Raw genomic sequence first — 24,610 nt, 5'->3', positions numbered from 1 at the left:
TGTGAATGGCAGACTTACATCTTTCTAGTTTATCTTAGAATCCCAATGCATTAATGTGAGCGATGATTAAAGTCTGTGCATTCAACTTTTTCGGTATTCTAGCATGTCAGGCATTTAAAAGTTATACAGTATTTCAGTATCTTTTAAGTCGGCTGAAATATTCCATACTTGACAATTTTTCATTGAGTCTACTATCTATATATTCAAAGTCAGTGAATGTGTTGTATTTAATATAGAATTGAAATAAAAGTTGTAACCGGTTTGTCTAGGTTCTGTCACACACTCTCAGCTATCCATTAGCAGGACAGATATTGCCACAAATGTGAATTGTGTATGTTGCTGGAAATACAGAATATATTGGGGTTAATTTTAGACTGTTTCCCCCTTTTCACACTAGAGTGACTCTCTACCAGTGGGAGCTGGCTACTTAACCACCTAAATATAGAGAAAAAGAAAATGATTCAGAGAAAGAAAAACACATCTATTCTGTAGTAAACCACAGTATTATTCTCTTATAACATTAGGCACAGATTAGTAGTGGCTAGTGAGCAAGGAACTGTTAGTGGCAGGACCAAGAAGTGTGGAAGACTCCTAAGTAGTCGGTGAATCTTTATGACACTGATGATCGTTCTGTCAAGGTTCAGTTGCCTACACTGATCTTTCAGTATTGTGAGTGCAGTGTTTATCTGTTTTTACTACCGTGGGATACTACATCTTTACCTCTATCTTAAGTCTACTATAATATTCTTTTTTAGTTTCTGTCATTTACTAATGACTGGTGTTATTCTGTTAAGTAAGGCACTTAAGGTTATTTCCTGTAAACTGCCTGGTTAAACAATCTGCATTTCAAGGGAACTGTCCTTAAAAATGGTGGCTAGCCAGACAGACAGATCTTTGCATCTATGACCAGCTTAAGACTGCTACTATCATGAAAAAGGACACACAGGGAATGTATATTCTAGTCAAATATTGTATAAACACGCTGTATTATATACACCCATACACAAATCCTATTTGTTCTATAATTACAGAGAAAAAGAAAATAATTGTCCTGAGCATTCTGGATAACCGGTTCCATATCTGTATTATTAATGTAAAAATGTTTGTTTTTTGCATATTCAAGGAGTGCCATACATTAAAAGATATACATTTTCAACAACCACTGGTATGAGCAGTTTCCCTGCCTTTGGAATTCTGCTTTTAATGTCTGTTTCAGCTTGGGGATTGATTTTTAGCACCTGGTTGCCCACAATGTGCAGATTTTCCGTGCAATTTGTTTGGTATTATTATTACAGAGAAAATGGAAACAATTTTTAAGATTATATGATCACAATGGAGTCTATGGGAGACTTCCTTCCTGTAATTCTGAGCTAATGGTTTTCTGCATAATGGATCCCATACCTGTACTGCATATAATATGTATGGTAAATGTTTTATTTACCTTTTTGTGCTGCATTTACATTTATCATGGGCAGCTTGTCAGGTACCATCAATATGTTTATAAATACATTTATATTGTTTAAAATATCTGAAATATTTTCTCTATAAATCTATGGCAAGGAAGCTTTCCACCTCTGAACTCTCAGATTTAATCTGTATACTGTAAGTACAGGCTAAAATATACTCTTAAAAAGATAAAGGATATTTATTTTCATATTTATTATGCTAAGCGGTTACCTAGAGGGATGTTTTGATTAAATGACTAAAAAGGTTCAGATGTCGGTATACAAAACTTTTGTTTGCTTTTCTGAAGCATTTAATAAATGGGCATAGACCAGTTTTTAAGGGGTTGTTACTGGTAAAATAGTTCCAATTCCTGAAGGAAGATTAGCAAATGCACTCGCACACCCTAGCCTTGGATAGAAGATAGTCCCTGGTGCACAGCAATGGTAGAATCGGCGTCCCACCTTGAATTGACGAATCAAAAGGAAATTCACTGGCACACAGGTAGTACTAGCAGGGTAAACCCTTGCTATTTTATTCAATGGTTTGCAGCATGCAACGTTTCGGGGTAACCCCCTTTATCAAGCATATGCTTGATAAAATAGCAAGGGTTTACCCTGCTAGTACTACCTGTGTGCCAGTGAATTTCCAATTCCAGAAGGTCACATGTCACTTTTTTTTTTTTATTTTAAAGTGAGTAAGAAACCTACTTGAAAGTCTTTATTGGTTTTCTTTTAACACTCTAAACTAAATGTATGTAAAACTCCCATGCAATTCATTGTAGCTTCAAAATATATTGTGAAAACATGGAATATAAATGACATTTTAGTAATGTGTTGAACAATTGGTGTCACATGAAGGTACATCCTGTTTTCTTCGTCCATGCAGAACAAGTCAAATCAAACACACCCACTGAACCTTCACAATTATGCTTATCACATTATTTTATTATATTCACTATATTTTACTATTGGTTCAATACATTTTCGTTATGGGAATCTTGGCATATGCCACCACCATTATGGATAATGTTAAGATTCCGGGGAGATTACAGTAGTTGCCCAGTGACAAATTTCCTCTTCTTCTGGTGACTAATCCCCCTGAATATGCCTTTGCGCAGGTGATTCACATTCTTGCCGGCGGGAAGGCATTTTCAGGGGAATTAGTTGCCCAAAGAAGAGAAAATTTGTCCTAATCTGAAATGCCTTCCCGCTGGTAAGAATGTGAATTGATGGTGGGATGGCACTCTGATCCCTTTGGTTTTCATTTTCCTCATGAGGCAACTTTGGGCTCATAGTGGAAAATGAAGTGATCCGAGTGCCATCCTGCCAGCAATTTATATTCTTGCTGGTGGGAAGGCATTTGGGGAGATTAGTCGCCCGAAGAAGAGGAGATTTGTCGCTGGGCGACTAATCTCCCTGGAATCTTATCGAGTGCCACCACCCTAAAGGAACAGTTGTAGACAAAGATCACTGTCTGTGATCTAAACATGCACCCAAACTCTTGTGGATGCTTAAAAAATTCTAAAAATATAATTCTAGCTTTCCAGATATACAAGGGTTGAGTGTTCTTGCTAAGCTTACTGAATCATTTCCAACAAACCACTCAACCATGCTGCCTGTCAGTAGTACACTGAAATTGCCAATTTGTGCTGGAATCGGCCTATTAGAGCAGGCGAAATTTGACTCAAATGTGAGATGTAAAGCTTTTTTTTTTCTTATAGTGACCTGTGGCAAACTTTTTATAAACCCTTGATAAATGTGAGCCTTTATTTAAAATGAATTTCACTCTTTAAGGAAGCTAGAATTAGAGTACATAATATGCTTTCTGGTACTTTAGTTGGATCTCATTTCCACAGAGTACTTTATGTGTGGGAAACCAGTATTTGCTAGAAACAGCCTGGTTCCATGCATAATTGTACTTGTTCTTTATAAAGATAAAATCAGCAAGTTATGAATTTCCTCTACCCACACATCATCATTCTACACCTACTCTACAGTCCGCCTTCTCGCTGAAAATCAAAAATGCTTCAGTTACACTGAGCTTCCCTTGCCTCTCCCAGTACCATAATTGAAACAAGATTTAGAGGAAATTGTTGCCAAATCCACATTTCTTGAATCTGGAGTTAGCCAGCCAAATAAAACTTAAGTTCTTTTTGCAGTCCTGTTAAACGTAAAAATTTAAACTAATCAAAGCTGTTTATTCAGCTTTATTATTTCAAGTCATATATATTTTTTTTAATTGTGCTGACATAAGGTGTTCACTCGTTTTGTGCATGTGCAGCAATACTGATTTGTTGCTCTACATATTGAATAATGTGATCTGACAGCGATGATTCAAATCCTGGTTTATATACTGGTGTTGGTTTATTGTGACCTTTAACATGTCACTTTATCTCTTTCTACCCATCCATGCACCTTGTAGAAATGGACACACCATGTCCTGACCCACTTTTCTTTAACCTCCATTGAACGGCCAGTGCTATCTTCTCTACATCTGTAAAGCAGATGCATATAACTTTCGGTGTGTAATGCCCAAAGAATCTCTTCTGAAAAATGTGTGTTCTCATACATTAGGCTTCTCTCCTATCTGAAAAGTGCCCCTCTGCTGCCATCCCATCCCTCCAAAACAGCTGTTGATGCATGATACTGTCTGTTTAAAAATAGGCGACAGAGCTTTCCTTGCGGTGAACTGAAAAACTGACCAGCAAAGCTTAACCCGTGCAGAATGTGCCACACAATCGCATTAACACTTAAACACCAAGGCTATTGCCACACATAAGCCACACAATCGCATTAACACTTAAAGGAATTGTTCAGTTTAAAAATAAAAACTGGGTAAATAGATATGCTGTGCAAAATAAAAAATGTTTCTAATATAGTTAGTTAGGCAAAAATTTAATGTATAAAGGCTGGAGTGATTTGATGTATAACATATCAGTCTGAACTCTACTTCCTGCTTTTCAGCTCTCTTGGTTTACACTGACTGGTTACCCTGGCTACCAGGCAGTAACCAATCAGAGACTTGAAGGGGGGCCACATGGGTCAAATCTGTTGCTTTTGAATCTGAGCTGAATGCTGAGGATCAATTACAAACTGACTGAACAGAAATGTACCATGTGGCCCCCCTTCAAGTCGCTGACTAACTCAGAGTTATAGAGCTGAAAAGCAGGAAGTTGGATTCTGGCTGTTTTATTAGACATCTGTTCACTCCAGTCTTTATACATTACATTTTTGGCTAACTAACTATATTAGAAACATTTTTTATTTTACACAGCCTATTTATTTACACAGTTTTTATTTTCACACCGGACTGTTCCTTTAAACACCAAGGCTATTGCCACACATAAGCCACACAATCGCATTAACACTTAAACTCCAAGGCTAGTGCCACACATAACAGACACTGACCTGCAGATAAATGCCTGTAGAGGTAAGTATGCAGTAATTCTGCACAGAAAAGTAGAGAAAATATGCAGTTATTCTGGAAAATTGTAATTGTAGGCGGGCACCTATCAGGAAGACCAAAAAGTAGAATCCAGGAGCCCAAAGTTTTAAAATAGTACAAACATTTACAGTAGTTTACATTACATTATGTATAAAAAATAAAAGCCTTGCACTTTTTGTGTCGCCAATTAAGTGCCACAAAATGTGTAAGGCTTTTATTTTTTTATCCATAATGTAAAATACATTTTTGTACTATTTAAACTTTACGCTCCTGGATTCTACTTTTTGGTGTTCCGGATTGGTGCCTGCCTACAATTATAATTTTCCATGACTCCCCTTTGCTGAAGGTCTAGGGCATGAGCACCCGGGCCCAACGTTGACAGTGGTAAGCTTACACATGTGTCAAAGGATTTCAGCTTCAAGTGTTTTGGAAATGTATATGCAGTTATTCTGCACAGAATAGCACTGCACAGTGGATTTTGGCACTAAAATGCACTCACTCTCTCCTTTTGGCACCAAAATCCATCACATGTGCCTGCACCCAGGTTGACTTAATGGTTCCAGGTACAGGCAAGATAGGGGCTGATTCTCATCATAAGAGCGGATTCTCTGCCTGCATTTATTTGCAGCCCGAGATCCGGTATGTTTGGCACAAGCCTTAGTTTTTAAGTGTTATGTGGCTGTTCTGTGGCACATTCTGCATGGGTTAAGCTGGTCAGTTAGTTACTTTACCGCAGAAGATCCGCTATGTGTGGCACTAACTTAAAGCTGATTTTTAAAACTTTCTCAAAAAGAAACCAGGAATATCGACACAGCTTGCAATTGATACATAGTTTGCTTTTCAGGGAGAGCATTTTTCCACAGACGACAAAGCAGCCAAAGTCCCACCTCAAAGACTCATACTGATTACAGGATTTTTCAGGAATGAGTCTGTGTCACTTTAAAAAGCATCCTGGCACTAATGTTTTAAAATCTGTTATCGTAGGCACAATCCATACTAAAATTATCCTAAAGAAAGCAACTTATTTTTCCTGGAATAATTTTCCAAATATAATCCATTCAATATTCTGCAACTTGTCGTTGTTGACATGCGTGAAATACAGACCGTGACCATTCCTGCAAGGACGAGTCAAGACCTAGTTCTTAAAGTACAGAATCTGTACATTTATATATGAATAGGCATGGTAGAAAACACTTTGTGTTTTAATTACTTTATTTACTCAAGTTGTAGTTTACCTTAAAATTAACTTGAAGTATTATGATGGCACTAGTGCAATTATTCTTCATTGTTTAGCAATAGCAATTTCAATTTATATCTTTTTTTTTAATTTCTTTCTTTATTTTTTCTCACACAAAAAACAGAATAAACAATAAACAGAAAAGGAAAAAAAAAAAAGAAGAAAAAGGGGGGGGGATACAAAAATTACATTTATATCTTGGTGCTGTGAGTCAGGCAACAGTGGTGGGAATCATAGGAGAAGTCATCCAAAGAAATGCAAGCAAATTAAAATGAAGTTTTTTAGTGTGAAATCTGTAGATTGTAAGCTTTACTAAGCAGGTGGCACTTTACTCTCTGACTGTATTAGTTTGTATGGGGACTGTTATCAAGAATGCTTGGGACCTGGGGTTTTCTGTAGTTTGGATCCTCCATACCTTAAGTCCACAAATAAATCAGTTAAACGTTGAATAAACCCAGTAGGTTAGTTTTGCCTCCAATAAAGATTAACTCGATCGTAGGGGGTATCAAGTACAAGGTCTTTTATTATTTCAGAGAAAAAAAAAATGTTAAAAATTTTGATAAAAATGGAGTCTATAGGAGATGGCCTTGTCAAAATTCAAAGCTTTCTGGGTAATGGGTTTCTGGATAAGAGATCTCATACCCATATTTGTTTGATGATTGCACCCTTCTTCCATACAGCACTGTGGAATATGTTTGCACTTTCTACATATGTGTTTATAAAAAAAAATGATGTAGCTTCTTATGCAATCACTTTTTTGCTGCTATTGTCTGTGACCTTGGAAAGTATATTACATTTTAAGATGGGGACAAGCACAATTATTTACAACAAAAAAAATAAAGTTAAAATAGCGAACAATAACTACATTTGCAAGGAATAAGCCAACCAATATTGTATAGAGAGTTATTCTAAGGATAAATTTCCCCTTTAATGTTTTGTCCCTTTGTCTATAGAATCTGTTCTTCGTGTAATTGTTACACTGTTCTTGAAGGATTGAATGTCATTCCCTAATTATTGATGCTCTTATTTACAAAGATTTCTAATTGAAACTCCAGCTATTTCTAGTTTTTGTGTGTTTGGAATCTCCTGTAGTGAAAGGACTCTAAATACCAAATGTAACCCAGCAAACCTGCCCCTAGTGTATATTTGACTGTATCTTCCACTGTCTTATTTGTGTTGATTGGAGAGCAGATGTTCTGGGCAGTTTAGAACACCATCAGGTAGGGGCTGGCAATAAAACTGAGCTAAGGAGAGTGTGGGAGCTAGAAGTGTTTGTTCAGCGATACTCTGGCTTTTCAAGTGCAGACCAGAACTTTTACATTTTACAATAGGGGCATGGAATTTTACAGCTTTAATTGGACTTGCTCTTCTTCAGCTATTGATCTGCTAATTTACACTCCGTACTGACTTTGAATGCACTGTAATTTATTTAAATGCATGTAACTAATGAATACATTTCGGGGGGTTTCATTTGTAAATGTGAACCTGATGGCTGAGACTTCTTCCAACAACATTTCATAGGACACGGATGTGAGGATTAGTCTGCAGCAATGTTGTCTATGTGACTCATTGGGGACAGAAAACACCTTAATAGGTCTGTCCTTCCCGGACAACTTCCACTGCTGCTAATTTCAAAATGAAAATTAATTTTGCTTTGTTTAACAAAAATATAAAATTTCATTAAAAACAGCGACTTCAAAGAATTCGATTTCATTAGAGTCTGAGACCACTGAACCTAAAAATGAGTCAAACTATATGACCGAAACTTGACTTCATTGGTGTATGATGAATCACTGTTCCAATAAGTTCTGTTAGATGCTGAGCGGTTTTTAAGATAGATATGTGCCTGTGGGTATGCAATAAATAGAGTAACTCCAATATACAAACTGTCAGTATAGATTACATTTTAGCAAAATTCACAGAACCATGGAGGCCCATTTATCAAAATTCTTATTGGTGTGGTTTTGGAGGAATGCAACAAAGGGTATCGCCAGAAAACAATTGCAGTTGACAGTTGCACTTATATTCAGTGTGCACTAACAGAGCAATCAATTCCTAGTGTTTTTTTCTGAACACTATTTTCCAAGAATAGTTGTGGCAACAATTAACTATTTGAACATTACCCTAAAAGTTGTGAAGAAAATAGAAAATGGTTCTGCTGTAAGGCAGTCAAAACATAACTTGTCATATAAAAGAACTGCTCTCAGCTTGTGTTTTTTTTGCAAGCTGAGATTAGCGGATCTGCTCTATTCTCCAGCTCCATTTATCTGCACTGAGAACTGCTCTCAGCTTGTGTTTTTTTTGCAAGCTGAGATTAGCGGATCTGCTCTATTCTCCAGCTCCATTTATCTGCACTGAGTAGTGCACCTTCCATTTGAGTGCAGGTACCTGTATTCAAGTGGAAGCTGTCGTTTTCAGTGAAGATAAACGGGTTGCAGAAGAGAACAGATACACTTCTCTCCACCTACTCCTTGCCATAATCGTGTGTGTGGTGAGTTTAATTACTTTGCAGGCTTGTATTAGGCAAAATGTTGCTTGCCATAAAAATTCCCAGCACTACCACCTTCAACATTGTGAGTGTGCCAACCAACATTTTCACTATTTCACATGTTGACAGATAACCCTACCCACCCTTCTAATAACAAAATACCCTTTTGTCCAACCTGCCTTGCATTTGTATTGTTCCTGCGTCCTTACGATACAAGATCAACTCTACACCAAGTTGCATTGTGAATCGGTTTGCTCCAAACGTGCTAACGTAGAACTGGTCTCACATATTCACGTAACATGACAGATTTGTTGTAGTGAACTGGCTGCGGCCCACAATCTTGCCCTTCCATTCCCCACCCCCCTTTTAACGTTAACAAATCTATCTGTAACTCAACTGCCTCATCTCCCAACTCTCATTTCCCTGGCTCCTGCCAGTGCCTTATCAGTTAGCAGCCTATCTTCCACCATGTTTGCTGCAAGCTGACTCTTGAACTATATAAGGGGTACGAGTGGTAAATCTGTTTGATATATTGGCATAGAACAGTATCCATCTTCCTTAAAAAATGGTTACTGCTGTTTAAAAATGTTACTGTATATAGAAACCTCATAACGGATTATAAACTTAAAGGGGAACTATAAGTGATGAGGTCCTACAAAATGCAAAGCATTGTTGGAAAGAAAGCGGGCAAATACCCAAACAAAATGTACTGGTGACAAAGCACAGGCAACAATAGGTTCTTATATTTACAAAATACACATATTCAATACATACATTTTGCAGAAGTAACAAATTATTTTTTAAAGGGGAACTATCGCAAATTTAAAATGTAATCTTCATTTTACTGAAATAAGAAACTGTCTAAGTACAATCATTTAAATATTCAGTACCGTTTCTGAAATAATTAAGTTTTTCTTCTCTATCCCTCTCTCCATTTCTCTTCATTCTGTCTTCGTTCAGGAGTTGGGTGTCAGATTTTGATTGACCGTTCGATCCAATATATCTTTTAGGAGGGCTCCCTTTCCTAGCAGATGAATTAGAGCTCATTCAAATAGCCGACTCCAGCACAAACAAGACTAAATTACTGACTGGCACAAACCCTGTATGTAGAGAGACAGGATTTCTGGTGATTTGAAAGAGTGAGCTCTAAGAAATCTTCTAAGCAAAATGAGCCCCCTAAAGGTTGTATTAGATTTAATTGTCATTCAAAATCAGGCTCCCAACTCCTGCTTGAAGACAGAATGAAGAGAAAGGAGGAGAGGGAAGCCTAAGTTGATTATTTCAGAAACCGGTCAGAATATTTAATTGATTATATTTAGAAAATGTCTTATTTCAGTATGATGAAGCTTATATTAAATGTTCATTTTCACTACAATTCCCATTTAAAAAAAGTAATCAATTCCTAGTTCTGCAAAATGTATGTATTAAATATGTATGTTCTGTGAATGTGAGTCTGATTATCAGAACCTATTGTTGCTGGTGCTTTTTCACCAGTGCATTTGGTTTGGGTATTTGCCCGCTTTCTTACAGCACCACACCCTGTTTTCTAACAATGCTTTGCATTTTTTGGGACCTCATCACTTTTTTTTTTTTCCTGAGCAAAGGATGAAAATCCAGTTGGAAGAGTTGATTTCTTTTAAGTTCTTCCAAGAAGCTGAAGGAAACAAAGTAACATGCTGCTGGATACAGTGCTCTTCTTGTTTTTGGACAAAGCTGTAAACCTTGCACTAAAATGACTTATGAAATTGCTATAGAGAGAAGTTTTGTTAAAAGTAACTGTAGCAGGGTGTGGTTCTAGAATGTTTTTAATTGCTTCCTGTATGTTAATACCATTCATTTATTGTGGCTGAATGTATGGGGCTTGTAAAATGTACATCCAGTCAGTTGCTAGCCTTTAGTTTTGCACTTAGCTTTTAAGAATTTAAATATGCAAAGGTTTGGGTAACGGGGGAAGATTATAATACCTAATTGAACTATTATACTGAATTATACTACTGTATACTATTTAGATTAGTCCTTAACACTTCCAGTTTGAGTATCTAATTCACCCTGAATTTAAAGGGGTGGTTCACCCTTAAAGGAAAACTATACCCCCAAAATGAATACTTAAGCAACAGATAGTTCATATCATATTAAGTGGCATATTAAAGAATCTTACAAAACTGGAATATATATTTACATAAATATTGCCCTTTTACATCTCTTGCCTTGAACCACCATTTCGTGACTCTATCTGTGCTGCCCCAGAGATCACCTGACCAGAAATACTACAACACTAACTGTAACAGGAAGAAGTGAGGAAGCAAAAGGCAGAACTCTGTCTGTTAATTGGCTCATGTGACCTTACATGTGGTTTGTATGTGTGCACAGTGAATCTTACGATCTCAGGGGGCGGCCCTTATTTTTTAAAATGGCAATTTTCTATTTATGATTACCCAATGGCACATACTACTAAAAAAGTATATTATTATGATAATGGTTCATTTACATGAAGCAGGGTTTTACACATGAGCTGTTTTACTCAGTATCTTTTAATAGAGACCTACATTGTTTGGGGGGTATAGTTTTCCTTTAAGGTAACTTTTATTATGTTATAGAATGGCCAATTCTAAGCAACTTTTCAATTGGTTTTCATTATTTTTTATAGTTTTGTCTTTTTCTTCTGATTTTTTTGCAGCTTTCAAATCGCGTCGCTGTCCCCTTCCAAAAAAAACAAATGCTCCGTAAGGCTACAAATGTATTGTTATTGTTACTTTTTATTACTGATCCTTCTATTCACACTCTCTCCTATTTATATTCCAGTCTCTTATTCAAATCAATGCATGGTTCTAGGGTAATTTGGGCCCTGGTTACCAGATCGCTTAAAATGCAAATTGAAGAGCTGCTGAATAAAAAGCTAAATAACTCAAAAACCTTCAATAATAAAAAATGAAAACAAATTGCAAATTATCTCAGAATATCTCTCTCTCTCTCTCTACAACATACTTAAAGTTATCTCAAAGGTGAACAACTCCTTTAATACATTTGGTAGTTCCCCTCTTTGACTCCTCCTAGTAGACTGGTACAGAATTTCCTTCTCCTGAGACCAGCAGTATGTTAAAAATTCATATTGTCAATAGAAGTTCAAAGTACAACACTCAGCAGGCCGTTTTGCAGACAAATGTGTGCAAAATGATTAAACCAGTCACCAGGATCAGAAGTCGGTCTAATACACTGACTGATCATGGTGTTGATTCCCAGTGTCGGACTGGGGCATTGGGGGCTCACCGGGGCTCTGACACTAAGGGCCCTCCTTGCAACCAACAGGGTCCTGCTCCCGACATCTACCCCCCTTGTGCCTCCTTTCCGATACTACTGGCATCCTCTGGCCTATGAGGGCCTGGGCACACTGGGTTTATAAATGTGCCTGTCCTTTTATTTTTGTTTTTCCATAGTGAAGCAAAACATTTAGTGACATCAGCAATCCTGTATTTGCTATTTAAAACATTTTTCTTTATTGATAGAACCTGAATCAAGCAGCAATATAAATTACATAACTCGTGTTGCCTCAAAAGTGGGCAAGTATTCAGTAAAATGTCAAAGTGGGGACAGGGCAATGTTATTGTGGACAAGCAAAGGCTGCTCATTTACTGGCAGTTTGAGGAGTGACCTGGAAGGTTCCTATTGAGGTTTTGAGATTAAATTGAGTGGCTAAAAACCATTTCCTCTCTGCACAGACAAGGGCATTTAGTCTTCCTCTGCCTTGAAAAGTTGAACAGGCTTTGTGTTCATCGGCAATGGCACAAAAATGTAATGAACTGTTAAAAATGTTAATTATCAGGTGGTTTCACCTGCAGCCGAAATATTGCCTTTCAAGGAGAGTTCTCAAGTCATTAGATCTAAGTAGCGATATGAGGCAATTGCCTTTGGAATAAAAATGTCACTTTCTCAATGGCTCATTTCCTGTGCCGAGAGCTGCTTTTTATAAAGGACGAGTGGAGTAGGTGATCCAGAGTGCAAACTTCATCCCAGATTGTCATCATCCTGTAAATGCTCTTTCATTCATTATACTTTACCTTTACTTTGCTAGGTTAACTGAATGCTCTTTAAATTATTGCCCAAGGCACCTTCTTAGTGTGGCTGTATATTCACGTCCCTATTTATTTGTTTTATTGTCATGGCTTTCTATAGGTTGTCAAATGGTTTAGGGGATAAAATGACTTCACTACACAAAGGCCCTCGGTTACATAAACCACTAGATTGCAACTAATAGTTGCAACTAAAATTTTCCACAGTGTTGACAACGTTGCGCTAAAATCCATATATTTTTCATTGGCAATTGAATCATTGACTAAAAGCAATGACAAAACACATAGCAACTGGTGAACACAAAAAAGTGGCCATCAGTAGACCAGAAGACTTATGCTTTCTTTTATAGGATAAGCGTCCATATGTCACTGCTTGGTACACTAATAAAATTGTGCAATGGCAATCATTTATTTCTTTTTATGATGGAACAGATCTTTTTGTGATTTACTTAAATATGCCCGTGCAAAGTAACGATTTTGCCTTTAAAATACAAGGTCTTGTATCCACTCTACCTACCTACTGGTACAAACCCGGAGGAAAACCTTTAAAATGAAAATAGGATTGTTTTGCCACAAAACAACTCTTTGTTTGGAAATCTAACTGTGAATCTTTGGACCCCTACAGGTTTCTGTTGGCGGAGTGTTTCCTAAACAAAGTATCCTTTGTGTACATTGGAAAGTGCCCACACATAACATGGACGTGTCACATACAGTAGCCTTGGGAGACTTGTTTCCTGTGCTTCTTATGCAGGGGAGCCTTCATTTCCCAAAAGTTGCTATGCCTTTTCTTATAGGTGCCACAAAGTAACTTTTAAAAATTAGCACCTATTTTTGTTTGAGTACCGGTAATCAGATAATCTTGCATTCAAATTCAGCGTGAAAAGCTTGGCATATAGTAACTGAAGCAGGGAAATATGCCCTTGTTGCAAGAAATACTTGCTGATCTCTTTATTTTTAGTTTATAAAAGTGTTGCAGGTTTGGCACATGGGTGCAATTATTACACAAACCACAAGTGACCCTAGTATTAAATTGAATCCCTAACTATATAAAAGGTTTTAAAGGAGAATGAAAGCTCCAATCGAGGCAGGGTGACAATTGTTAGGGCAACCCCAAGGATTGTAATGACTTACCGGATACCCTGGGCTGGTGCTCCTGTTAGTAGAAAACTGCACCATTCTGCGCCCTTACATTTGGCTCCCACCTTTGATTGTAGTTTTTTTGTTTTGTCAGATGAGAGAATTATGTACAGATGTGCTGTGTGTGTAGCAATTCATCCCATTTTATAAATGAACTATGGATAACTGAAAGCTAGCCATTTTATTTTCACTTAAAAACAACATACCAGCCCTAAAATAGTTATAGGACAAAGCAGATTATTTTAGGTGGGAAGTATTGCTGATCACAGCCTTGTGCCTCCACATCACAATTTTTGGAACTGTGTGGAGAATTCTGGGGGGACACAACAGGTTTGTTGTTTAGGGTGCAAAATTTGCTATAGTCTTCTTACCGGTAGCAACCAATCAGCAGGTAACATTTCCTGGTCACCAGTTTAAAAGTAAATATCTTATTGGTTGCTGTAGGTTACTGCACCTGGGTAAACGTTGTGCCTTTTATTACATGTGCTAGTTACATTTTAATCTTGACAATTTTCTTTTCTCTTGACTCTTTAACACGAGTGCTTAATCTGAAATGTAACCGTGTTCTGTATTGGTTTGTATTTTATTATTGTATTGAGTCCTTTCTGTTCTGTCACTGTACAACATTGCGTGCACAAATTGCATCACATAAATTAAAATCTACTTACATTGTGCTCAAAAATGGGGAAACCCTGCAAATGTTGGCAAGGGATCAATGTTTATAAGCTTGTTTGTAGCCATAAACAACTCTCACACACACCACTATGTCCAATACAATCTAGAACTATACCTAGCCCACAGTTTTGCCATATAATAAGTAATAGCCAAGACACATTAAAGGAATGGTTCACCTTTAAGTAAACTTTTAGAATGTTATGGAATAGCAAACAAACTATAGTAACTATTCAATTGGTCTTTATTTATTTATTTTTTTAACTATTTACCTTTTTCTGGCAGCTTTCAAATGGGGGTCACTGGCCCCATCGAAAAATGTATTATTGCCACTTTTTATTACCCATCTCTCAATTCAGCCCCTCTCCTATTCATATTCCAGTCTGTTATTCAAATCAATGTATGGTTTCTAGGGTAATTTGGACCCTAGTAACAACTTTGCTGAAAATCCAAACCTGGGAGCTGCTAAATAAAAAGCTAAATAGCTCAAAAACCACAAATAACAAAATGAAATCCAATTGCAAATCTCAATATTTAGAATGATGTAAAGGTGAACAACCCAAAAGCATAGACCTGCAAAATGTACGAGGTGAGGGAAGCATGCTAGAGAAAGTGTATACTCACTCCCAACATGATGTCATATCACCGTGTCACTTCCTCAGCTCTCATCACAAGAGATTTTTCAGATGATAATCTCATAAAAACCTGAGCCTGTCCTGGAGCTGCTATTTGGAGCTTTGAAGGCAAGTTCAAAGGTTTAGCAGCAACACTGGCTTCTTACAGCAGCACCATTCATACATGAAATTATACAGAGCCAAAGCTTTTCATCTACACAGCTCTGTCATTTGCCTCTGTAATTTACCACTAATGGAAAAGGAGCGACAACTCTTCCCGGGCAATGATGTTTTTAATTAAGACTGTTTAACGGAAGCACTCCAAATGTTTATGTGGGGCAATGTCCTTAAACACTTTATACGCTACAACTGCTGCTTCTCTTTGAATCCACTACAGGGACCCTTTGATTTAATCAGTAGCATTTCTCTTATTGGAACGAGAGAGAGAGTTTGTCATGGTCTTCCAGTAACATTTTCTATTTAACTTTAACACCTTATAGGAAAAAGGCTTTTCCATTGATAATCTGAAAGGAAAACACAGTGCTGCTTCCTCCCTGCATAGTCAGCAATGCAGTTCATTGTTAAGTTCATACATTGCTTTACATGCTCTATAGATACAGCAAGTGATTGATGTTTGTTGCTTTGTTCCTCTTTCTATAAATAAGAAATAAAGTAATGTAAGCCTCCCTGACCTGTTTCACATGATTTTTGATGACGGAGTCACATTTAAGCTTTTGTTTTCTGTGTCTGTCTTGCAGTTTATGTCTCTGTACAGCTCGACACCTTTTACTTTTTGAGTTCCTGGGGTGGCTGTGGGAACTGAGAATAAAGGGAAAATATACAAAGTTTCTGCAGTTTGCCCTGCCTTTTCCCTTTAAACAAGTAAATACGTATGTGGGTATTATTCATGTACTAGGTATCTATATCAGCAAAGAGATAACAATCAGCCTCTCTCTCTCTCTCTATATCCCTGTATCTGTAAAGGGTGCCATAGATCCCCCTATAATATTGTACGAAACTAATTTTAAGTACGATATTCGGAGTGTGTATGGTGGGAAAAGAGCCGACCGATATTGGCAGAAGACTTGGATATCGGTCACCTTGTCGATTGGGCTGGACGGAAAATTTCAATTGGGTGTCTGTTGGAACCCAAACATCGGCCATTTTTAGTGCTGAATCGTTAGATACAGGAAGAATTCTATTGTTTCAATATGTATATCTGACGATTCAGCGCTACACGTGTGTATTGAAACGAACAATCTTTCTTGGAAAGATCTTTTCCAAGAAAGATCGTAATTGTTAAGCCTATGGCCACTTTAGGGTTCAGAAGTGATCAAACCAAGTAAGGGTGTCAGAAGGGAGAAGCAGTATAGAAGCTTCCATACGTAGATATAAATCTTATATCATTTTAGACCATATTCTCCCAGCTGCAGTGTTTTCGGGTGTGCTGCCACCAACATGTTTGAATCTCTAACAAAAAATCCTTATTTTTTTTCCAATCAAATATTTTCATATTTTAATATAACCCATCCTCTCTTGCTTTCAGGTCTATAGGCAGGACTGTGAGACGTTCGGCATGGTTGTGAAGATGTTAATAGATAAGGACCCCGCACTTGAAAAACAAATTCAGTTTGCCTTGAGACAGAATTTAAGCGAGATCGGGGAAAGATGCATTGAAGAGCTAAAAATGTATATCACAGAATATGATGCTGCACACCAGGAATTGGTATAGGATGCTCACAGAGCACATTTTTTTCAGATTTTAAATTAAGATTTTCCTAAGTTGCATTGTCTGTCTATATAATAATTATCCTATATAAAATATTTTGGATATTGCAAAAAAAAAAAATAAGTAAAATAAGAATTATGCTGTGGGTTCTTTTTAGACAAATTACATAGGACCTGGGACATTTTGTATGCACGTGTTATGTATAAATTGTGTTTTTGGTGGTACATACTTTACTTGATTGATGTACAGATTGGTGTGAATTTTGCTTAATTATTTCTAAGTGATTTGTTAAGTATATCTCCAAAATGTAAATTCCTCTAACCTCTTGTTTTGTTGTTTTTCTAATCTGTGAATCCTAAATAACGGTTGCTTTCTGTTTTATTTTATTTTCAAATTATTAAACAAGAACCCAATTCTTTTTTTTTTTTTTTTTTTTTTTTTTTTACTCTAAACCCCTTTTTTGTATCCGTATTTTTTTGTGTGTCTCCCTAAACAGTGTTGTCTTCAAATTAACACAATTTTCAAAATAATTTAAGTGGCCATTTGCCTTTACAAATCATAACATTTTTCAAATGGTAAAAAACAAGTAAGGATTTTTTTTTCAATTGATTTCTGTTTTCTACTGTTTCTAACTTAGCAGGTTCATTTACCAACCCTCTGTAGTACAGAGGCACACCCAGAAAAAGGGTGGTGACCCACGCTAAGATTCTGGGAAGATTAGTCGTCCAGCAACAAATCTCTTCTTCAAGCGACTAATCTCCCTGAAAAGCCTTCCCGTTGACTAGACTGTAAATCTCCGGCAAAACGGCATTTAAAGCGCTTCGTTTTCTGAAGTCACCCGAAGTTGCCTCACGAGGAAACTTTGGGCGACATCGGAAAACGAAGTGCTCCAAGTGCCGTCCCGCCGGCGTTTTACATTCTAGTCGGCAGGAATCCTTTCGGGGAGATTAGACGCACGAAGAAGAGATTTGTTGCTGGACGACTAATCTCTCGGGAATCTTCGCACATATCATCACTTTAAAGGTTTTAAAGCAAAAAGAGATTTTACAATGGAACAACTCCCATTGACTTCTACATGACTTACCAGCCTTTATATGGCAAAGTTTTATATCTTGAGTTTTCCATAGTTTTTATGGTTTAGAGTAATTAGTAGATACACAATTTTAGCACTGAAAAAAATACAGTTGGGAGGAAAAAATTTATTAACATTAATAAATTCGGCTCCTTTCTCAATTAAACAAAAAGTAACAGGGAAAAAAGAAAGTGGCAAAAAGACCCAGGATTCATCTGATTTCTTTCCCGGGCCATAAATAACACCATGCTTCTGGTCATTGTATTTTTTAAAATGTATAATCCACGGTTGCATTTGGCCAGTACAAGGTGGTACATCATTTGTACTAGTACAGGGTACTTTTTCTTAAACCTTTATTCTTGAGAAAAAGAATGCACCAGGTTAGCACTGGAAATAAGGTTTGCAAGCCTGCTGAGATTCCATAAATACTAGTGTTGCAACGTGTAATTGTTTCTATAGGATCCCACAGGGTTACATATAAAGATTCCAATAAGGATTGAAAATACGAACTTTATCTAAAAAGTCGGCCATTTTGTTCTACTGCGCATGCATTTGCCTGGGGAAATTTGAAGAAAGAAGGCGGCGGAAGAGGAACGCTCCATGGTGCTCACTGGTATAACCCCGGGCCAGTGCAGTTTTCTGCTGATAGGAGCACTGGCCCAGGGTTTCAGGTAAGTCAATACAATCACTTAGGGGTGCCTAACACCCCAAAGTACACCAAGTCTTTCCTTCTCCTTTGAGCAATTGAAGATTAAAAAAATATATTACTTTGTACTGTAGTAGGATGTTATTTCAGTGGTGAACTAGAGGAAGCAGAGGGCACAGACCATGGTGTTGGCTTTCTCTATTGCATACAAATCTCCCCTCCGTACAAGCAAGTGGCAGGCAGGTGGGGTTGCTATGCCAATGGGAGCAGCGCAGGATCCTTCTGAAGATTTTTGTGGGCCGTGCCCCTCCGTGTTTTTTTTTTTTTTTGGGAGCTGGTGGCTTTTAAAGTTTTATAGTTTGGCTTTGGTTTAGTATTCTGTTGAACCCACAAATTATATATTCACCATATCACTAAATAAGAAGTTAAGAGCAGTGATAAGACTACCAATATAGTAGTCTAAGGCAACAGGTAAGTTAATTCTGTACTTTACAGACCCCATCTTGTAAACGTAGGGCCTTATATCCTGTTACAAATAGGGCCATTTTAATTATGTAGATGTATTGCTTGGAGTAGCAGTCTTCCCAACTCAGGGATTTTCTTGTTAATGGTTCTACACAACCTTTATTTTGTATGGTTTTTGAGTTACCAGCATTCCTTTTTAGCCTATTTCCAGCCTGCTGAAAAATCTAACTAATTGACGGCGTGGCTTTAATTTTGTTCCTTTTACTTGTGTTGTTTACCTGATTTTCCAAACTGCTCACTGATTTCTATGGTGCCGAAGTTAAAAGATAACATTGATGGATAACTGCTGTGTTAAAGGTTTAGGAGGGAGGTTAAGGGGGACATGACAAACATCGTAACATAATAAATTAGCTTTGTTAAAACCATAATGTTCTCATTAGTTCTTATTTAAGTTGCTTAACTGCCAAAGCAAAAAAAAAAAAAAGTGGGTTCATAGTTATACAAATCATATTTTTTTTTGTCACAAGCTAAATCACTGGCTTCTACCTGAAACTGACTGTAACATGACTCTAGTATGCTGTAATGTTTTTATCATTATCCCCATACAGGAATAAATATCAGGAATAAAAGAAATATCCCTTTCCAAGGGAGCACAAGTTGATATTGCCTTCACTTGCCTGGGGGTATTGCACTCAATCTCCCGCCACTCCTACCAACTCTTCTGCTCAGCAGATGTTTCCTACAACTGATAACGTTTTCAACAGAAGGGGCCACAGAAAACCTGCCCTCTACTTGTCTCCTTCTACTCATAATCTTGGCAGGTCCACCATAAAGATTCCTTATATCATTCATTTTTATATGCCAAGAGGATAAGTAAGCAAATTTAGATATGTCATTTAAAAACAATTGTATATCTATAGGACTGGTCCTATAGATATATAGTGCCTGGTTGGGTCTGACAGCAAGATGAACGGAACCGTGTGTGCAAATCAGTTTTTACTATTTGCAGTCTGTATTGGATAGGGGAATTTAGTAGTAGGCCGGGTCAGGCTGGGCTGGCAGGACACCAGGATTAAACCCAGTGGGTCCTGCCGACCCAGACCCGCTACCTGCCTGAGAATCGCCTGCCTCCTAACCTCCCCCTGGGCCCAATTGTGGCGGCAAGGAGTGAAGGTATGTGACACGTGGGGATGTGCTTATTCACAGACCAATTCTCCGTAATTTTTCCCACCTCTACCGACACCTTTCAAAAATTGTTGCGGGAGAGGCTATTTTTGTGTTGTATGTATAAGACACAAACATAGTCTCTCCCACAACAATGAGAATTAGTCGTACCCAAGACATTTTTACAGACATTTTTTTCTGCCATAATGAAAATGTTGGGTTAATTTGGCTTAAAGGGCACCTGTTGCCCTAAAATATTTTCCCCCACCAAAGCTGGGGGCAGTTGAGGCTAACAGTAGTTGCTTGAACTGGGAGCTCATTCCTGGAGTGGGTGGCAATGTTTTAAAGAAGAACTACTATTTTTCCCCGACTGGTGTGCAGGCTCTATTACCCCGCACCTTTGGTGACGGGAAAATACTTCATCATAACAGGTGCCCTTTAAGTCTCTATGAAGACATTTTTTTGATGTTCATAGCGTAATAACGCCAGTTTTTTTTACCACGTATGCAATAGTTTTGGAAATTTGGCAGCATTACGGCAAATCCATCAAATTACAAGATACCTTCTGTGAATTTCGCAACCGACACATTAAGATCAGTGTTCTTACCCATGTCCGTTATTAGACCTGAACCCAAATCATCCCTCACAGGTAACATTTTGTTGCAGTGGAACCCTCCTCACACATAAAAGTCATTACATTTTACTATGTTATCACTAATTCTTGGCATAGAGAATAATGAACCCCCTATTGACAGCTAAGAGATTCAAGACCACATCATGAGTTGCTGAGATGTTTAGACGTTCAGGATTTTGTTTGGAACACTTGTAGCAACTCGCACAGTCTTCTGCCTACTAGTGACCAAAGGACAGCGTGCTATATTGGTCCAAGCCATACATTGAGTTAGCTACACAGCATCAGACTCTTTTCTGGGACATAAATGGGCTTCACTTGCCTTTCTTTTTAAACTTCCCACCAGCATTGGGGGAGGGGGGTAAAAAGTAGATTTTGCCAGTGTGATAATGCTGAGTTGCAACAAATTCCAGAGGGGCTGCTGTAAGATGCCATAGACAGTCACTGTGGAGTGGGCTGGTTGGGCCTCTGTGTACTTGAAATGCCAGGGCCTGATGAGGATGGTTATATTGTGTAGAGTAGACCGTTGATGCATTGCAGTCTGAAATCATTTATGTGATTCTACATGACTTCTAGGTCTATCTCTTGCTTCTTCCTGGATGGATCTCTTAGTTGGGAAAGTTATGCAGGTTCCACATGATTGCAAAAGGCACAAAATAAAGCAACTGGCCTCTAAGGAAATACTACAGGTTGGCTGAAGGACTTAACCTCACAAACTGTACAGAAACTTTACTTACTGCCTGACCGAGTGTTATAGGCTTCATAACATGGCAAAACAGCACTCCTAAATAATTGGGTTGTAAATAAAGCTGGCCAAGATAAAGTCACATGAAACTTTGTTTCAGATCATGTGTGGATTGTCCTGACATTTTTCGTACCATGGTCGTTTAGTGAATCAGACAGGTTAGGAGATTAATGTCAGCTGATGATAATATCTCTGCGTGTATTGTCTATCTGATGATATCCATGGGTGACTGTCACTACTATTTCTGTTACTAAACATATACCGTTTTGATGAAAATGAAATCTAATTGCAGTGTTTTTGTTTCCTTTCCCTGGTTAGGCCAGTGGATGTATAAATACAGCAGGAGAACAGGCCAATCTGCTGATTAACTCTCGGTGTTCCCAATGCATGGACAGGCCTGGCATTAGCCTTTCTGAGCACATCATGAGCAGATTTTGGTGCAAAAATGTATTCTCTTGTGCATGCCAAAATCTGTGTACTGGGCCTGTTTGTAGGCAGGCAGAGCAAGAACCTACATCACCACTGGCCTTTCACTTTCTTGTCCAGGGTCAGATTGTGTCGTACAATACAATTATTGTGAGGGGGCCCTTCAAGTTGCAGCCCTGGGGGCCACCACTGTTGTCACTCTGCTAATTGATCCTTTTAATGGCTCAGAATTGTACAATGATGTAAACAATGAGTTTCAGGTAGGATCTCTGACCACTGTCGTCTGAATGTTTGTTAGGAAGATAATTAACATGTATAACACTTTGAAGCATGATAGAACAGAGACGTCTGATTTCACTTCCATAACAAAGGATTCTAAGGGGCATATTTATATATTCACTTCATTGGATACCCTGATTAGGGATGTAGCGAACAGTTCGCCTGCGAACTTGTTCGCGCGAACTTCGACCGTTCGCGTCCGCCTAATGTTCGCGAACGTTTGGGAACGTTCGCAATTTGAGTTCGCGACCATTCGACTGCTAAAATCGAACGATTTCCATTCGTTCGAACGATTAAAATCCCTCGACCGTTCGATTCGAATGAAAATCCTTCGATCGAACGATGAAAATCCTTCAAACGTTCGAATCGAACGAAAAATCCTTCGAACGTTCGAATCGAACGATTTTGCGGGTGTTCGAAGCTCGCGAACGGTTCGCGAACCGTTCGCATTTTTTGCCGGTGTTCGCGAACGGCGTTCGCAAACACCAAAACGGCGGTTCGCTACATCCCTAACCCTGATGTGAAGTCCTAGAAATATGTATTTCCCAAAGCCATATCAAACAACATTTCTGGATGTGTCCCTTTAAGCAGACTGTACCTGCAGTGTCAGTAAATGTGTTATGCACAAAGGTCACTAATGGTGATAGATTTCAGATTGTGGTTCTTTTTTAGGGTCAGGGCACACACTTAGATTCGGGGAGAATAGTCGCCCGGCGACAAATCTCCCTGAACTGCCTCCTACCGGCTAGAATGTAAACTGCTAGTGGGATGGTACTCTGAATGCTTATTTTTCAACAGAAAACGTTGCGCTCAGAGTTCCATCCCGTCGTAGGGTTGCCACCTTTTTTGGAAAAAAACGGCCTTCCTATATATTTATCTTTTTTCCCTATTAGTGACATTGGGATCAACCATCATTTTTACTGGCCAGGCCGGTAAAATACCGGCCAGGTGGCAACCCTATCCCGTGGCGATTTACATTCTAGTTGGCGGGAGGCAGTTTAGGGAGATTAGTCGCCCCGAAGAAGAGGAGAATTGAATCTGAGCGTGTGCCCTGACTTCTAACCTCATCTGTTTTTTTTACTATCAACAAATGCAGAGACCTTGATAATGTTTCAGATTTGTTTGTGGGGCCACATATAAGAGCCATCAGGTCAGCTCTAAAAGAATCTCCAAAGCAGCAATCACCTCTCAAACATCCCTCACTGATAAAACATATACAGAGGGATTTGTATTCTGAATATGCTCCATATAAACAGAGCTTAGTGATCTCAGCTGATAAATATCATGTCCTTGGTGGTTTTAAATATCATATTTTACAACAAGGGTTATTTCCTATATCTATCTATCTATCTATCTATATATATATATATACATACAGAAGGATGTTGTCAGTTTCAGATAATGAAGTTCATGAATTTCGACTGACAGTGAAAACAGCCCAGACAGACCCAGAACATAATAATTGGTAATTATTTGTTAAATCTGAAGTTGGCTTCAATGTATGAGCCATTTTAGTGGCAGCTCTGGTCATTTATGGAAATACATTTTGTTCATATAGATAATCACAGACTAGTAACTGAAACTATGGGGCTGAGATTACATTTTTGTTTATTTTCAGAGATGAGACAATTCATCCCAGTGTGGAAAACAAATCTTAATTCTTAATCCCTGTGTGCTCTTTTCATTCAGGATTTACAATACAGACGAGTTTATCTGACATAGGCTAATATTCTATGGACTCCCCAGCTCAATCTACAATAAATCAGCCGTGTTTCCCTGCATAGCACTGGTTTACCTACTCTACCCTAAAGTCTCATGCTATCAGCACATAAGCAGCAGGTCCAATCATTCCAATTAAAGTTCCACCAACACAACCAGCCTCTTGATGGCAATGACACATGATCCGTTTTGCCTCACACACAGTTTGTAACTCGTGGCCAGTAAATTCCCCTGCAATACCCTTCCAGAGGCTAACATGGAAACTTGCACTTTAAGTGCCAATCACCTGACCCGTCTTTGGGTTGGCAGGGGGAGTACAATTACCATAATAGTCAGGGATGCACCGAATCAGATTCAGTTTGGGATTCATCTGAGTTTCTTAAGCAGGATTCTGATTCGTCCAAAACCTAGGGGCAGATTTACTCGAGGGCGAAGTGGCCAACGCTATAGTCAATTCGCCAGCATTACCGGGCGCAGGCGTAACTTCACTAATGAAAGAGATAAGACGCTAGCAGTGATTCACACTAACGTCAGGCGATATTTCACTCTGGCGAATGGACGTTACTCCGCAAATTCAATGAAATACGGATTTACTGAACGTTACCTCTTTTGCCAGACTTGCTGTGGCC

At 38.2% G+C, this 24,610-nt stretch overlaps 1 protein-coding gene across 8 annotated transcripts in view; it reads left to right on the top strand.

Moving 5' to 3' along the window:
- pphln1.L (periphilin 1 L homeolog) overlaps positions 1 to 17,249 on the top strand; it is a 57,683-nt gene extending 40,434 nt beyond the window's left edge. For 6 of the 8 annotated variants that reach the window (XM_018251132.2, XM_018251128.2, XM_041585192.1 and 3 more), the window contains 1 exon segment: positions 16,652 to 17,249. In XM_018251132.2, coding sequence (XP_018106621.1) covers positions 16,652 to 16,837 — 186 coding nt within the window. In that variant the 3' untranslated portion in view covers positions 16,838 to 17,249. 8 annotated transcript variants of the gene reach the window in all.
- Positions 17,250 to 24,610: the final 7,361 nt, after the last annotated feature.

Source organism: Xenopus laevis, chromosome 3L (genome assembly GCF_017654675.1).
Source record: "Xenopus laevis strain J_2021 chromosome 3L, Xenopus_laevis_v10.1, whole genome shotgun sequence".
In the NCBI taxonomy this organism is placed as follows: Eukaryota; Metazoa; Chordata; class Amphibia; order Anura; family Pipidae; genus Xenopus; species Xenopus laevis.
The sequence above is the reverse complement of the archived record's forward strand: the minus strand, read 5'-3'. Positions and strand labels throughout refer to the sequence as shown.